We start from the raw sequence: 15,179 nt of genomic DNA on the forward strand, positions 1-15,179 counted from the left end.
CCGGGGATGAGGGAGTTGACTTATGAGAAATGGTTGAGTAGGTTGGGCCTCTACTCATTGGAATTCAGAAGAATGAGAGGTGATCTTATCGAAACGTATAAGATTATGAAGGGGCTCGTCAAGGTGGATTCAGAGAGGATGTTTCCACTGGTGGGGGAGTCTAGAACTAGGGGGCATAATAGAATAAGGGGCCGCCCATTTAAAACAGAGATGAGGAGAAATTTCTTCTCTCAGAGGGTTGTAAATCTGTGGAATTCGCTGCCTCAGAGAGCTGTGGAAGCTGGGACATTGAATAAATTTAAGACAGAAATAGACAGTTTCTTAAACGGTAAGGGGATAAGGGGTTATGGGGAGCGGGCGGGGAAGTGGAGCTGAGTCCATGATCGTATTAAATGGCGGAACAGGCTCGAGGGGCCGTATGGCCTCCTGCTCCTATTTCTTATGTTCTTATTAAGTGCCGCCCAAAGGCCCGCCGATGGCTGCCGAGAGGCCGGGCGGTACTTTGCCAGGAAGATCCCTCTAAAAGAGATGGCAGTACTGCCCGGTGGCAAAATAACGGCTCACATTGTCAATCTGGGCGGCAGCGGGCGGGAGCTCCCAATCTCGGCGGCAAATGCGAACTTCGGCAAAGTGCCGTTGAGGATGGAGTCGGTCCCGGCGGGCGGGGGGGGGGGGAAACACACACACACACTGAACAGTAAAAACCGTCCCGAGAAAACAAACACCGGAAAATCTTCAGGGGACCCCAGAGCCGAAAAATAAAAAATAACAAAATGTTCACTAACCTTTTTTTTACAGGTCCTCTTACTTACAGTCGGGGTTAGACCTGCCCCCACGCAGTGGTCCTTCCCCCTGCTGCCGACGACTCCCGTCCGCACCAATATGGCAGCTCGGCGGGCGGGAGGACACTTACGCGACTTGGCCGTCAGCGGGCGGTTCCCGGCGGTACTCCCTTCCCGCCGTCAGCAGACCAAGAGGAATCTGTCACCGAAGGGAGAGCAGCGGAGAAACGCAGTGGCAGCAGGCGGCAGTGGGCGGTAAGGCCACCAATATCGGGCCCTAAATGTTCTTTACTCGCTCCAAAACTTTGCATAAAAACAATGGCGTCTTTCTGCACCGCTCTTTTAATGCGTGATGCTTTTTCTTCAGTCACCAGAAGGTTTGTCGGGAGTGGTCACATACACCGACCTAGGAGAAATTTAAATTGGCCAAACTTACATCATTGAGAAAAACTGGCTCAGACATCAGCCCTGTATGATGCAAAAAAAAACGAACCTAAGAAAATCATAACTAATTGAGTTATACTGATTGGGGAAATTTGGATTTTTTAATTTAGGCCAAAAAAACGACGCAAATCACTGCGGAAAATTTGAGCCCATAAATATGTGCTCAGTGTTTCTCTGCTTATCGTTACTGTTCAGCCTCTCCCCAGTTCCTGACACTCAGGCCCAGTGCAGGGATTATAGGAATAGGAGGAGGCCATACAGCCCCTCGAGCCTGTTCCACTGTTCAATGGGTGATCTTATTATCAAGCATTTCCATACAATGCCGATGAACCAAATGTGACCTTTTACAAAAAGTAGGCGTGACAGGAGGCGCTCAGCGTAAACAATAAACAATACGTTGCTGATTAGCATAATGGTTACATTACTGGACCAGTAATCCAGAAGCCGGGACTAATCCGGAGACGTGAGTTCAAATCCTACCATGGCAGCTGGGGAATTTAAATTAAGTTAATTAAATAAATCTGGAATAAAAAGCTAGTAATGGTGATCATGAAAATGTCGGATTGTCTTAAAAAAAAACATCTGGTTCACTAATGCCCTTTAGGGAAGGAAATCTGCTGCCCTTACCCGGTCTGGCTTATATGTGACTCCAGACCCACAGCAATGTGGTTGACTCTTAACTGCCCTGTGACATGGCCCAGTGAGACACCCAGTTGTAACAGACCACTATGCAAAGCAATAATAAGAATAAAACTGGATGGACCACCCGGCATCGACCTCGGCACCGGCTTCGGACACGACAACGGCACACCCAGCCCAGTCAACCCTGCAAAGTCTTCCTCGATAACATGGGGGGACTTGGGAGAGCTGTCCCACAGAATAGTCAAGCAACAGCCTGACACAGTCATACTCACAGTATCACACCTTTCAGCCAATGTTCCAGACTCCTCCATCACCATCCCTGGGTATGTCCTGTCCCACCGGCAGAACAGACCTACCTGAGGTGGGGATACAGTGGTATACAGTTGGGAGGGAGTGGCCCTGGGAGTCCTCAACATTGACTCCAGACCCTGTGAAATCTCATGGCTTCAGGTCAAGCATGGGCAAGGAAACCTCCTGCTGATTACCACCTACCGCCCTCCCTCAACTGATGAATCAGTGCTCCTCCATGTTGAACACCACTTGGAAGTAGCACTGAGGGTAGCAAGGGCACAGAATGTACTCTGGGTGGGGGACTTCAATGTCCATCACCAAGAGTGGCTCGGTAGCACCACTACTGGCCGAGTCCTGAAGGACATAGGTGCCAGACTGGGCCTGCGGCAAGTGGTGAGAGAAGCAACACGATGGAAAAACCTACTTGACATCGTCGTCACATTGGCTTCTGGTTAAACAACGCCTCAATTTCAAAATTCTCATCCTTGTTTTCAAATCCCTCCATGGCCTCGCCCCTCCCTATCTCTGTAATCTCCTCCAGCCCCACAGCCCCCCCGAAATGTCTGCGCTCCTCTAATTCTGAGTACCCCTGATAATAATTGCTCAACCATTGGTGGCCGTACCTTCTGTTGCCTGGGCCCCAAGCTCTGGAACACCCTCCCTAAACCTCTCCACCTCTCTACCTCTCTTTCCTCCTTGAAGACGCTCCTTAAAATCTACCTCTTTGACCCAGCTTTTGGTCACCTGCGCTAATTTTTACTTCTGTGGCTCGGTGTCAAATTTTTATTGCATAATACTCCTGTAAGCGCCTTGGGACGTTTCGCTACATTAAAGGTGCTATATAAATACAAGTTGTTGCAGTTGTTGTTGTATCTAACCCCGTGCGGTATCTGCCCTGGAAGTATTTGATGGGACAGTGTAGAAGGAGCTTTACTCTGTATCTAACCCATGCTGTATCTGCCCTGGGAGTGTTTGATGGGACAGTGTAGAGGGAGCTTTACTCTGTATCTAACCCGTGCTGTACCTGTCCTGGGAGTGTTTGATGGAACAGTGTAGAAGGAGCTTTACTCAGTATCGAACCCCGTGCTGTACCTGCCCTGGGAGTGTTTGATGGGACAGTGTAGAGGGAGCTTTACTCTGTATCTAACCCGTGCTGTACCTGCCCTGGGAATGTTTGATGGGACAGTGTAGAGGGAGCTTTACTCTGTATCTAACCCGTGCTGTACCCGCCCTGGGACTGTTTGATGGGACAGTGTAGAGGGAGCTTTACTCTGTATCTAACCCGTGCTGTACCTGTCCTGGGAGTGTTTGATGGGACAGTGTAGAGGGAGCTTTACTCTGTATCTAACCCGTGCTGTACCTGCCCTAGGAATGTTTGATGGGACAGTGTAGAGGGAGCTTTACTCTGTATCTAACCCGTGCTGTACCTGCCCTGGGAGTGTTTAATGAGACAGTGTAGAGGGAGCTTTACTCTGTATCTAACCCGTGCTGTATCTGCCCTGGGAGTGTTTTATGGGACAGTGTAGAGAGAGTTTTACGCTGTATCTAACCCGTGCTGTACCTGCCCTGGGAGTGTTTAATGAGATAGTGTAGAGGGAGCTTTACTCTGTATCTAACCCGTGCTGTATCTGCCCTGGGAGTGTTTTATGGGACAGTGTAGAGAGAGTTTTACGCTGTATCTAACCCCGTGCTGTACCATCCAAATGAGAAAGGTTCCATTGCGCAGCATTAAAATAACTAATGTTGATGAGTAAGTATTTCCTCCCAAAAATGTGTCGATTGCATCCTGAGTGCCTGATTTATTGAGTAAGTACAAAATACACTGGGAACAGTTGCATCCTGTGAAGTAAGTTTGGGCTGAAAGCAGCTTTCGTGCTGACGTGAGGGAAAATAATAGTTTCAGATTTGCGGATGTGTGAGAAACTGAGCAATGACGACAAGATACAGGATCAACAGCGGACAATGTGAGTCAACTGCGGGCAGTGTGAACCAACAACGGGCAGTGTGTGCCAACAGCGGGCAGTCTGTGCCAACAGCAGGCAGTGTGAGCTAATTGCGGGCAGTGTGAGCCAACAACTGGCAATCTGTGCCAACAGCGGGCAGCTTGTGCCAACAGCGGGCAGTGTGAGCCAACAACGGGCAGTGTGAGCCAACAACGGGCAGTCTGTGCCAACAACTGGCAGTGTGAGCCAACTGCGGGCAGTGTGAGCCAACAGCGGGCAGTGTGAGCCAACAACGGGAGGTCTGTGCCAACAGCGGGCAGAGTGAGCCAACAACGTGCAGTCTGTGCCAACAACGGGCAGTGTGAGCCAACAGCAGGCGGTGTGAGCCAACAGCGGGCAGTCTGTGCCAACAACGGGCAGTGTGAGCCAACAGCAGGCGGTGTGAGCCAACAGCGGGCAGTCTGTGCCAACAGCAGGCATTGTGAGCCAACAACGGGAGGTCTGTGCTAACAGCGGGCAGTGTGAGCCAACAGCGGGCAGTGTGAGCCAACAACGGGCAGTCTGTGCCAACAGCGGGCAGTGTGAGCCAACAACGGGCAGCCTGTGCCAACAGCGGGCAGTGTGAGCCAACTGCGGGCAGTGTGAGCCAACAATGGGCAATGTGAGCCAACAACGGGCAGTATGTGCCAACAGCGGGCAGTGTGAGCCAACAACGGGCAGCCTGAGCAACAACGGGCAGCCTGTGCCAACAGCGGGCAGTGTGAGCCAACAGCGGGCAGTGTGAGCCAACTGCGGGCAGTGTGAGCCAACAATGGGTAATGTGAGCCAACAATGGGCAGTCTGTGCCAACAGCGGGCAGTGTGAGCCAACTGCGGGCAGTGTGAGCCAACAACGGGCAGTGTGAGCCAACAATGGGCAATGTGAGCCAACAACGGGCAGTCTGTGCCAACAGCGGGCAGTGTGAGCCAACTGCGGGCAGTGTGAGCCAACAATGGGCAATGTGAGCCAACAACGGGCAGTCTGTGCCAACAGCGGGCAGTGTGAGCCAACTGCGGGCAGTGTGAGCCAACAACGGGCAGTGTGAGCCAACTGCGGGCAGTGTGAGCCAACAACGGGCAGTGTGAGCCAACTGCGGGCAGTGTGAGCCAACAATGGGAAATGTGAGCCAACAGCGGGCAGTGTGAACCAACAACGGGAGATCTGTGACAACAGCGGGCAGTCTGTGCCAACAGCAGGCAGTGTGAGCCAACAGCGGGCAGTGTGAGCCAACAACGGGCAGTCTGTGCCAACAACGGGCAGTCTGTTCCAACAGCGGGCAGTGTGAGCCAACAACGGGCAGTCTGTGCCAACAGCGGGCAGTGTGAGCCAACTGCGGGCAGTGTGAGCCAACAATGGGCAATGTGAGCCAACAACGGGCAGTATGTGCCAACAGCGGGCAGTGTGAGCCAACAACGGGCAGCCTGTGCCAACAACGGGCAGTCTGTGTCAACAGCGGGCGGTGTGAGCCAACAGCGGGCAGTGTGAGCCAACTGCGGGCAGTGTGAGCCAACAATGGGTAATGTGAGCCAACAGCGGGCAGTCTGTGCCAACAGCGGGCAGTGTGAGCAAACTGCGGGCAGTGTGAGCCAACAACGGGCAGTGTGAGCCAACAATGGGCAATGTGAGCCAACAACGGGCAGTCTGTGCCAACAGCGGGCAGTGTGAGCCAACAATGGGCAATGTGAGCCAACAACGGGCAGTCTGTGCCAACAGCGGGCAGTGTGAGCCAACTGCGGGCAGTGTGAGCCAACTGCGGGCAGTGTGAGCCAACAACGGGCAGTGTGAGCCAACTGCGGGCTGTGTGAGCCAACAATGGGAAATGTGAGCCAACAGCGGGCAGTGTGAGCCAACAACGGGAGGTCTGTGACAACATCGGGCAGTCTGTGCCAACAGCGGGCAGTGTGAGCCAACTGCGGACAGTGTGAGCCAACAACGGGCAGTGTGAGCCAACAACGGGCAGTGTGAGCCAACTGCGGGCAGTGTGAGCCAACAGCGGGCAGTCTGTGCCAACAGCAGGCAGTGGGAGCCAACAACGGGCAGTCTGTGCCAACAGCGGGCAGTGTGAGCCAACTGCGGGCAGTGTGAGCCAACAACGGGCAGTGTGAGCCAACTGCGGGCAGTGTGAGCCAACAACGGGCAGCGTGAGCCAACTGCGGGCAGTGTGAGCCAACAACGGGCAGTGTGAGCCAACTGCGGGCAGTGTGAGCCAACAACGGGAAATGTGAGCCAACAGCGGGCAGTGTGAGCCAACAACGGGCAGTCTGTGCCAACAACGGGCAGTGTGAGCCAACAGCAGGCGGTGTGAGCCAACAGCGGGCAGTCTGTGCCAACAGCAGGCAGTGGGAGCCAACAACGGGAGGTCTGTGCCAACAGCGGGCAGTGTGAGCCAACAACGGGCAGTCTGTGCCAACAGCGGGCAGTGTGAGCCAACTGCGGGCGAGGCCGGGGACAGACACAGGTGTGCTTTAGGAAACAGTAGAGGTCCAAAGAGACTTGGGGGCCCAGGTACACAGATCTTTAAAATGTCATGAACAGCTACAGGAAATAATCACAAAGTCTAATGGAACGCTTATATCTCGAGGACTAGAATACAAGGGGGTAGAAGTTATGCTGCATCTGTACAAAGCCCTGGTTAGCCCACACCTGGAGCACTGTGAGCAGTTGTGGGCACCACACCTTAGGGAGGGTATATTGGCCTTGGAGGGAGTGCAGCGTGGGTTTACCAGAATGATAGCTGGATTAAATTACGAGGAGAGATGATACAAACTAGGCTTTTATTCACTGAAATTTAGAATGCTAAGGGGTGATTTGTTTGAAGTTTTCGGGATATTAAGGGAACATATAGGGTAGAGAGAGAGACTATTTCAGCTGGTTGGGGAGTCTAGGACTGAGGGGGGGCACAGTCTAAAAATGAGATTAAAATGTTTCAAACTCCCTTCCGCAAACAGCAATTGATGCTCGGTCAATTGTTAATTTTAAATCTGAGATTGATAGATTTTTATTAACTAAGGGTATTAAGGGATTTGGGGATTTGGGCAAAGGCGGGTAGAAGGAGTTAGGTCACAGATCAGCCATGATCTCGTTGAATGGCAGAACAGGCTCGCATTATTCCATCGTGAGACATGCGATTTCAGAGTGGAATAAATCTTCATTCATGATCTCGAGATGGAAGGCCTAAATTTCGGGATTTTTTTTGGTAAACAAATTCTCTGATTTGCATGTGCGGAAAAACACTTCCAGGTTCAGAGGGCTTTCCAAAACGAGCAATCGACCAGGCGAGCTACCTCCTCCCTCCCAGCAGAGGGAGCCGTGCTCAGCTTCCTCCCCTCCGACCCCGGCTGACCACAGCGCGTGTGGTCCAGCTGCATGTGATTGGCCTTGTGTGACCTTGGACCGCTTCCTTCTCCTCCTCGTGTTGTCGTGCGCCTCCTGCGGGGTTGCTGTGGTAACGGAGAGGTGGCACGAAGCGGCTGGAGCACAAGGTGCGACGGAGCCGAGGACGGTCGGAGAGAGGAACTAGCGTCAAATGTATTTTACGGTCAGAGTGGAGACGATCGTTTTTTGGAACCAGATCAAGTATTGAAGCCTTAAATTAGTCGGGTTTATGGAGAGTGCGGTATTGTGGAGAGGGCCATCAGTCTCTGACCTCCAGCCGCACTGAGTACTGAGCCTTGTGAAGTAGGGGCCCAGGTCGTCGGTGCTGTACAAAGAAAGAAAGACTTGCATTTATATAGCGCCTTTCACGACGCCTCAAAGCGCTTTACAGCCAATGAAGTACTTTTGGAGTGTAGTCACTATTGTAATGTGGGAAACGTGGCAGCCAATTTGCGCACAGCAAGCTCACACAAACGGCAATGTGAGAATGACCAGATAATCTGTTTTAGTGATGTTGATTGAGGGATAAATATTGGCCTCAGGACACCGGGGATAACTCCTCTGCTCTTCTTCGAAAGAGTGGCCTGAGATCTTTTACGGCCACCTGAGAGCAGACGGGATCTCAGTTTAACATCTCATCCGAAAGACGGCACCTCCGACAGTGCAGCACTCCCTCAGCACTGCAGTGGAGTGACTGCCTAGATTTATGTGCTCAAGTTCCTGGAGTGGAACTTGAACCCACAACCTTCTGACTCCGAGGGAAGTGTGCTACCCACAGATGGCTTCAAATAAATTAGAGGTTTTCTCACTCCAGGTTAAAGAGAAATCTAATAAAGGGTTTTCAAAATTATGAACAGGCTGGAGAGGGTAAATAGTGAAAGATTGTTTGATGAACTGGTAACAATCGTAATTATTAGTATCAAACACAAAGTTAGAAATGTTTTCACACAGAATTGTTTGAACACAGGGGGCATTACCACGTGGCTATTGAGACAGGCAGTGTAACATTACTTAGAAGGAAATTGGATAAGTATTTGAAAAGGGATGAATACAAAATCATATGGGCAAAGGAAATGGGATTGAGATAGCTGCAGTTAAAAGGTTAGCACCATCATATGGCACAATGGGTTACATTGTCTGCATCGCTGCTGGCATTTGTATGATTCAATTGATTTTATAGTTCAAATTAAAGTTGGATGGACAAGCTGGGGTTCTAGAGGGATGAGCTTTCATGTACAGCAGACACCTCAAGTCGCTGGAGAAATACCACCAACGATGTCTTCGCAAGATCCTGCAAATCCCCTGGGAGCATAGACGCACCAACGTCAGTGTTCTCGCTCGGGCCAACCTCCCCGGCATCGAAGCACTGGCCACACTCGACCAGCTCTGCTGGGCGGGCCACATTGTCCACATGCCCGACACAAGACTCCCAAAGCAAGCGCTCTACTCGGAACTCCTACACAGCAAATGAGCCCCAGGTGGGCAGAGGAAACGTTTCAAGGACACCCTCAAAGCCTCCTTGATAAAGTGCAACATCCCCACCGACACCTGGGAGTCCCTGGCCCAAGACCGCCCTAAGTGGAGGAAGAGCATCCGGGAGGGCACTGAGCACCTCGCGTCTCATCGCCGGGAGCGTGCAGAAACCAAACGCAGACAGCGGAAGGAGCGTGCAGCAAACCAGACTCCCCACCCACCCTTTCCTTCAACCACTGTCTGTCCCACCTGTGACAGAGACTGTAATTCCCGTATTGGACTGTACAGCCACCTGAGAACTCACTTTTAGAGTGGAAGCAAGTCTTCCTCGATTCTGAGGGACTGTCTATGATGATGATGATTGAATTGATTTTATAGTTAATTAAAGTTGGATGGATGGACGGGCTGGGGTTCTCGAGAGATGAGCTTTCATGGGCTGAATGCCATTGGTTGACAGCTGCAGGGACTGGCTGGCCTTGTGTACTGATTGTGGTTGGCACCAGGTGATAAGGAATAGGATTTTTAAAAAGTTTTTTATACGGCATTTTCAGTTGCAGTAATATAGCTTTTGTAAAGGGTTGTGAGCTGTTAAGAGATTCAATAGAGCCCCTAATGGGGTTTATAAACCAACTGTCAATCTATATCAGTTCATGTTTGACAAATATAGCAACTCATGATCTCTTACCAAATCGCGTAATTTTTAAGAGTTGTGAGGCAGTGTGGTTGGCATTATTGGCTCGAGGCGCTAAATGGCCACCTCCTGTTCCTATAACAGTGGTATAAGAGTACATTGATCTCAGCACAGCTTTTCTCCTGCTTTCTCTTTCTCAGTGGGTGCCTTACACGTTGCTACTGGGCAATAAACTGGGGGGGGGGGGGGAAAGAGAGGAAGAGGGAGAGTGGGATTGGGATATTAAAGGGTACGGGGAGTGAACAGGCGAGCGGGATTAGACTGGGTAGGATATGAAAGGGTATGAGGAATGAGCAGGAGAATGTAGTTCGACCGGATGGGATATTAAAGGGTAAAGGGAGTTCGCATGAGACTGGGATTAGAATGGGTGGGATATTAAATGGTACGTACAGTGAGCTGGAAAATGGGATTGCACTGGGTGGGATATTAAAGGTTTGGGGAAAGAGAGTGGGATTAGACTAACTGGATTAATAAATAGCGTGTGTAGTGAACAGTTGTGTGGATTAGACTGTGGGCGATATTATAATTTATGGAGATTGTGTAGGATATTGGGATTAGACTAGGTGGGGTATTGATGGGTGAGGGGGATTGGGCTGGGGGGGAGGAGGTATTGTGGGCTGGGAGGGGTGCGGTGCCGCTCCGGGGCGCCGGGCGGCGGTGTGCAGGGAGTGCGGGTCGCAGTGAGCGGGAGGCCCGGGCTTGGGCCCTCAGTCAGTGTGAGAGCGGGCCTCGGGGCCGGAGCCCGGAGCGGGGCCGCGAGACATGCTCACTCCGGGCAGGGCGGCGGCCCGGTTCCAGCCGCGGGTGTGGAGCCGCCTCCTGGGCCCGCCTGTGGGCTGGGGGCTGGCCGGGGAGCCGGAGCCGGAGCCGGGCCGGGGATCGTTGGGCCCCGGAGATATCCATCAGGCGGCGCTGTACGTCCATGTGAGTGACTGACCCCGGAGAGTGAGGGGGTCACAAACTAACCGCAGGGAGTGACCCCGGGGAGTGGAGGGGTCACAGACTGACCGCAGGGAGTGACCCCGGGGAGTGGAGGGGTCACAGACTGACCCCGTGGAGTGAAGGGGTCACAGACTGACCCCGGGGAGTGAGGGTCACAGATTGACCCCAGGGAGTGACCCTGGGGAGTGAGGGTCACAGACTGACCCCGGGGAGTGAGGGTCACAGATTGACCCCAGGGAGTGACCCTGGGGAGTGAGGGTCACAGACTGACCGCAGGGAGTGACCCCGGGGAGTGGAGGGGTCACAGACTGACCCCGGGAGTGAGGGTCACAGACTGACCGCAGGGATTGACCCCGGGGAGTGGAGGGGGTCACTGACTGACCACGGGGAGTGAGGGGAGTGGCGTGAGACTGATCTATGTGGGTTGTGCATTGTGACCACAGGGGAGCTGCAGGAACAGCAATGGGCCATTCAACCCCTTCTCACAGCCACTGAAGTACTTTTGGAGTGTAGTCACTGTTGTAATGTAGGAAATGCGGCAGCCAATTTCCGCACAGCAAGCTCCCACAAACAGCAATGTTATCTTCGAAATAATATCATGGGATCTTTTATGTTGACCTGAGAGAGTAGACGGAGCTTTGGTTTAACGTTTAGTGCTCCCTCTGCACTGCACTGGGAGTGTCAGTCTAGATTGTGTGCTCAAGTCCCTGGAGTGGGACTTGAACCCACAGCCTTCTGACTTGGAGGTGAGAGTGCTACCCACTGAGTCAAGCTGACACCTCTTTCTCCATCTCTCTGTCGCTGTCTCTGTCTCCCTTTCACTGTGTCTCTCAGTACAAGAGCAGAATAATCTTCAGGGAAAGGGAAATCCTCCCTCCATTGTACCATGGGCATTCACAACTCCTGCTGCCTCTGGAGCTACCTTCCTTGTCCCCTCATCGCTGCCTCTAACATTCCTCCCCAAACCTCTGAGTTCCTTTTCTGTCCTTTGAGGTACCTTGCTGCACCTCACTCGCTCACTCAGTGAGGCAGCGATCCGATCATTCCCCAGCCATGGTGTGAGCCTCGGGGAAGCAGGCATTGGTTGATCAGGGCATTGCCGGTCCAGGAGTGTGTGAACCTCCCAGGTCAACATAGGAAGGGAACAGGAGCAGGCCATTCAGCCCCTCAAGCCTGTTCTGCCATTCAACATGATTATGGCTGATCTGTAGGAGCAGGGAGGTCTTACTTCAGTTGTACAGGGCCTTGGTGAGATCACACCTTGAGTATTGTGTGCAGTTTTGGTCTCCTAATCTGAGGAAGGACGTTCTTGCTATTGAGGGAGTGCAGCAAAGGTTCACCAAACTGATTCCTGGAATGGCAGGACTGACCTATGGAGAAAGACTGGATCGACTAGGCTTATACTCTTTGGAATTTAGAAGAATGAGAGGAGATCTCATAGAAGCATATAAAATTCTGATGGGATTGGACAGGTTAGATGCAGGAAGAATGTTCCCGATGTTGGGAAAGTCCAGAACCAGGGGTCACAGACTAAGGATAAGGGATAAGCCATTTAGGACTGAGATGAGGAGAAACTTCTTCACTCAGAGAATTGTGAACCTGTGGAATTCTCTACCACAGAGAGTTGTTGATGCCAGTTCATTGGATATATTCAAAAGGGAATTAGATATGGCCCTTATGGCTAAAGGGATCGAGGGGTATGGAGAGAAAGCAGGAATGGGGTACTGAGGTGAATGATCAGCCATGATTGAATGGTGGTGCAGGCTCGAAGGGCCGAATGGCCTATTCCTGCACCTATTTTCTATGTTTCTATACCTGAACTCCATTTACCTGCCTTAGCTCCATATCCCATAATACCCTGACCCAACAAAAATCTACTGATCTCCGTCCTGAAAGCTCCAACTGACCCCCCCCCCAGCCTCTACAGCCTTTTGGGGGGAGAGAGTTCCAGATTTCCACTGCCCTTTGTGTGAAGGAGTGCTGACATTACCCTGAACAACCTAGCTCTAATTTTAAGGCTATGGCTCCTTGTTCAAAACTGAACGCAGTACTGTATTGGGGACTGACCAGAGATTTATATAACTAACATAATTCCTCCCCTCCAGATCTATCAGCCGTTCCCTGCATTTAACTCACTCAGAGGGGGTTGGGAAGTGGAGCTGAGTCCATGATCGGATCAGCCATGATCGTATTAAATGGCGGAGCAGGCACGAGGGGCCGTATGGCCTACTCCTGCTCCTATTTCTTATGTTCCAAAGCAGATTTCCTGCCCTTCCATCTGAAGGTCACTAGCTCCCAAGTGTCTGGACTTTTCCAGGTGCTTCCTGCATCAAATGCAGGAGGCTTGGTAGAAAATGTGCAATACAAGCTCTCTCTCCCTTCTCTCTCGTCCTCTGCCGTAAGTGTGTCCTCTCTTCGCGTGTGAATTTGGGCGGTGAGGCCATTCAACTAAGTCAGGCCCCTGCACAACTGCGCACTGCCAGCAAGAGGCAGTAGATGATCAAGAGCCCTGCCTGACCCAGGGGCTCTCAGGCCAGAGATAGCACCGAGGACATTCTATATCTTAACCAGCACCACACAAGTTGCTGAGCTATGGGGATGAGGGTGGAGGGATCACTTTCCCCAAAATGGCTGAGTCAGTGGTGCGGGAAAGTGAGTTGTGTCCTCCCCTTCTGCCATGGATCCTGCAAATCCCCTGGGAGGACAGACGCACCAACGTTAGCGACCTCGATCAGGCTAACATCCCCAGCATTGAAGCACTGACCACACTTGATCAGCTCCGCTGGGCGGGCCACATTGTCCGCATGCCTGACACCAGACTCCCAAAGCAAGTGCTCTACTCGGAACTCCTACACGGCAAGCGATCCCCAGGTGAGCAGAAGAAACGTTACAAGGACACCCTCACAGCCTCCCTGATAAACTGCAACATCCCCACTGACACCTGGGAGTCCCTGACCGCCCTAAGTGGAGGAAGTGCATCCGGGAGGGCGCTGAGCACCTCGAGTCTCATCACCGAGAGCATGCAGAAATCAAGCGCAGACAGCGGAAGGAGCGTGCGGCAAACCAGTCCCACCCACCCCTTCCCTCAACCACCATCTGTCCCACCTGTGACAGGGACTGTGGCTCTCATATTGGACTGTTCAGTCACCTATGGACTCATTTTAAGAGTGGAAGCAAGTCTTCCTCGATTCCGAGGGACTGCCTATGATGATGACGATGATGATTCTGCCATGGGGTGACCTGGGCTACAGAGACACAAATGGAAGGAAGTGTTTTTAAATTGTAATGATTGTGTTTGTTTTTCAGTGGCCATACTGTGAGAGGAGATGTGCGTACTGTAACTTTAACAAGTACATCTCCCCCAGTGTCGATCACGATGCCATGAGAGATGGCCTGGTGCGAGAGACAGAGACCCTGATCCGTGACAGCCAAGTGAAGGAGTAAGTTGAACATGGGGGAGGGGTCACAGGGCACGGCTGAAAGAGCAATCGAGAAGCTTCAGGAAATTAAGCTTGATTAGGTGCAAGAGTGTGAATATGAGAGGGTGCACTTGACTCAGTAGGCTGCACTCTTGCTTGAGTCAGGAGATAGTGGGTTAGAGCTCCACTCCAGGATTTGAGAACAGAATCAAAACTGATGCTCCAGTGCAGTACTGAGGGAGTGCTGCACTCCACACTGTCCCATCAAACACTCCCAGGGCAGGTACAGCACGGGTTAGATACAGAGTAAAGCTCCCTCTACACTGTCCCATCAAACACTCCCAGGGCAGGTACAGCACGGGTTAGATACAGAGTAAAGCTCCCTCTACACTGTCCCATCAAACACTCCCAGGGCAGGTACAGCACGGGTTAGATACAGAGTAAAGCTCCCTCTACACTGTCCCATCAAACACTCCCAGGGCAGGTACAGCACGGGTTAGATACAGAGTAAAGCTCCCTCTATACTGTCCCATCAAACACTCCTGGGGTGGGTGACTGGACGTTGCTGTGTATCAGACCATCCATCGTTGTTCCATGGTGATGTGTTTTCTGTGTGTTGTACGAGGTTTGTTACTGTCATGAACCCACAGCGTTCCCCTTTGGCTGATATAACCCTGACCACTGACCCACTCCGGCTGTCTTGTAACTGAGCCAAACGCAGCAGGTTCAATCCCCAGCTGCAGTCAGTTCAGGGATCTAAGCCAGACCGGCTGTCGGGGTCCGCACTTGGCTTCATTGCCCCTGTACCGTGGGGCAGCAGGAATCGGCGGGGTTGCTGCTGCTGATCACCATGCAGTGAGTGAGTGCCAATGGTCGGTGAAGGCAGGACCCCACTCCCCCATCATCTGCAAACATTCGCTGCTGGACTCCGTGGGAGGCTCTCCCAGCGAGGGATCAGTGGGATGAGGGATTGTGCCACGCAGTGGTTGAGGAACAAGCAGCCGGTCGGGACACTACAACTGCCGTAAAGACAGCCTGTGTGATGCTGATGGGTGGGGGGAGTTGCTGGCGATGAAGTGGGGTGTTGGCCGGTGCTGGAGGGGTTTTTCCGGGGGAGGAGGGGGTATGAGTTGTCGGT

The 15,179-nt window shown here is 52.3% G+C and overlaps 1 protein-coding gene across 1 annotated transcript in view; it reads left to right on the top strand.

Moving 5' to 3' along the window:
- Window positions 1-10,318: 10,318 nt before the first annotated feature.
- The window catches only part of rsad1 (radical S-adenosyl methionine domain containing 1), a 63,353-nt gene continuing 58,492 nt past the window's right edge, over window positions 10,319-15,179 (top strand). The window contains exons 1-2 of the mRNA XM_070858153.1: window positions 10,319-10,604; window positions 13,929-14,062. Coding sequence (XP_070714254.1) covers window positions 10,443-10,604; window positions 13,929-14,062 — 296 coding nt within the window. The 5' untranslated portion in view covers window positions 10,319-10,442. The remainder of the gene's footprint in view (window positions 10,605-13,928; window positions 14,063-15,179) is intronic.

The sequence above is a fragment of the Pristiophorus japonicus genome, chromosome 16, assembly GCF_044704955.1.
Source record: "Pristiophorus japonicus isolate sPriJap1 chromosome 16, sPriJap1.hap1, whole genome shotgun sequence".
Classification (NCBI taxonomy): Eukaryota; Metazoa; Chordata; class Chondrichthyes; family Pristiophoridae; genus Pristiophorus; species Pristiophorus japonicus.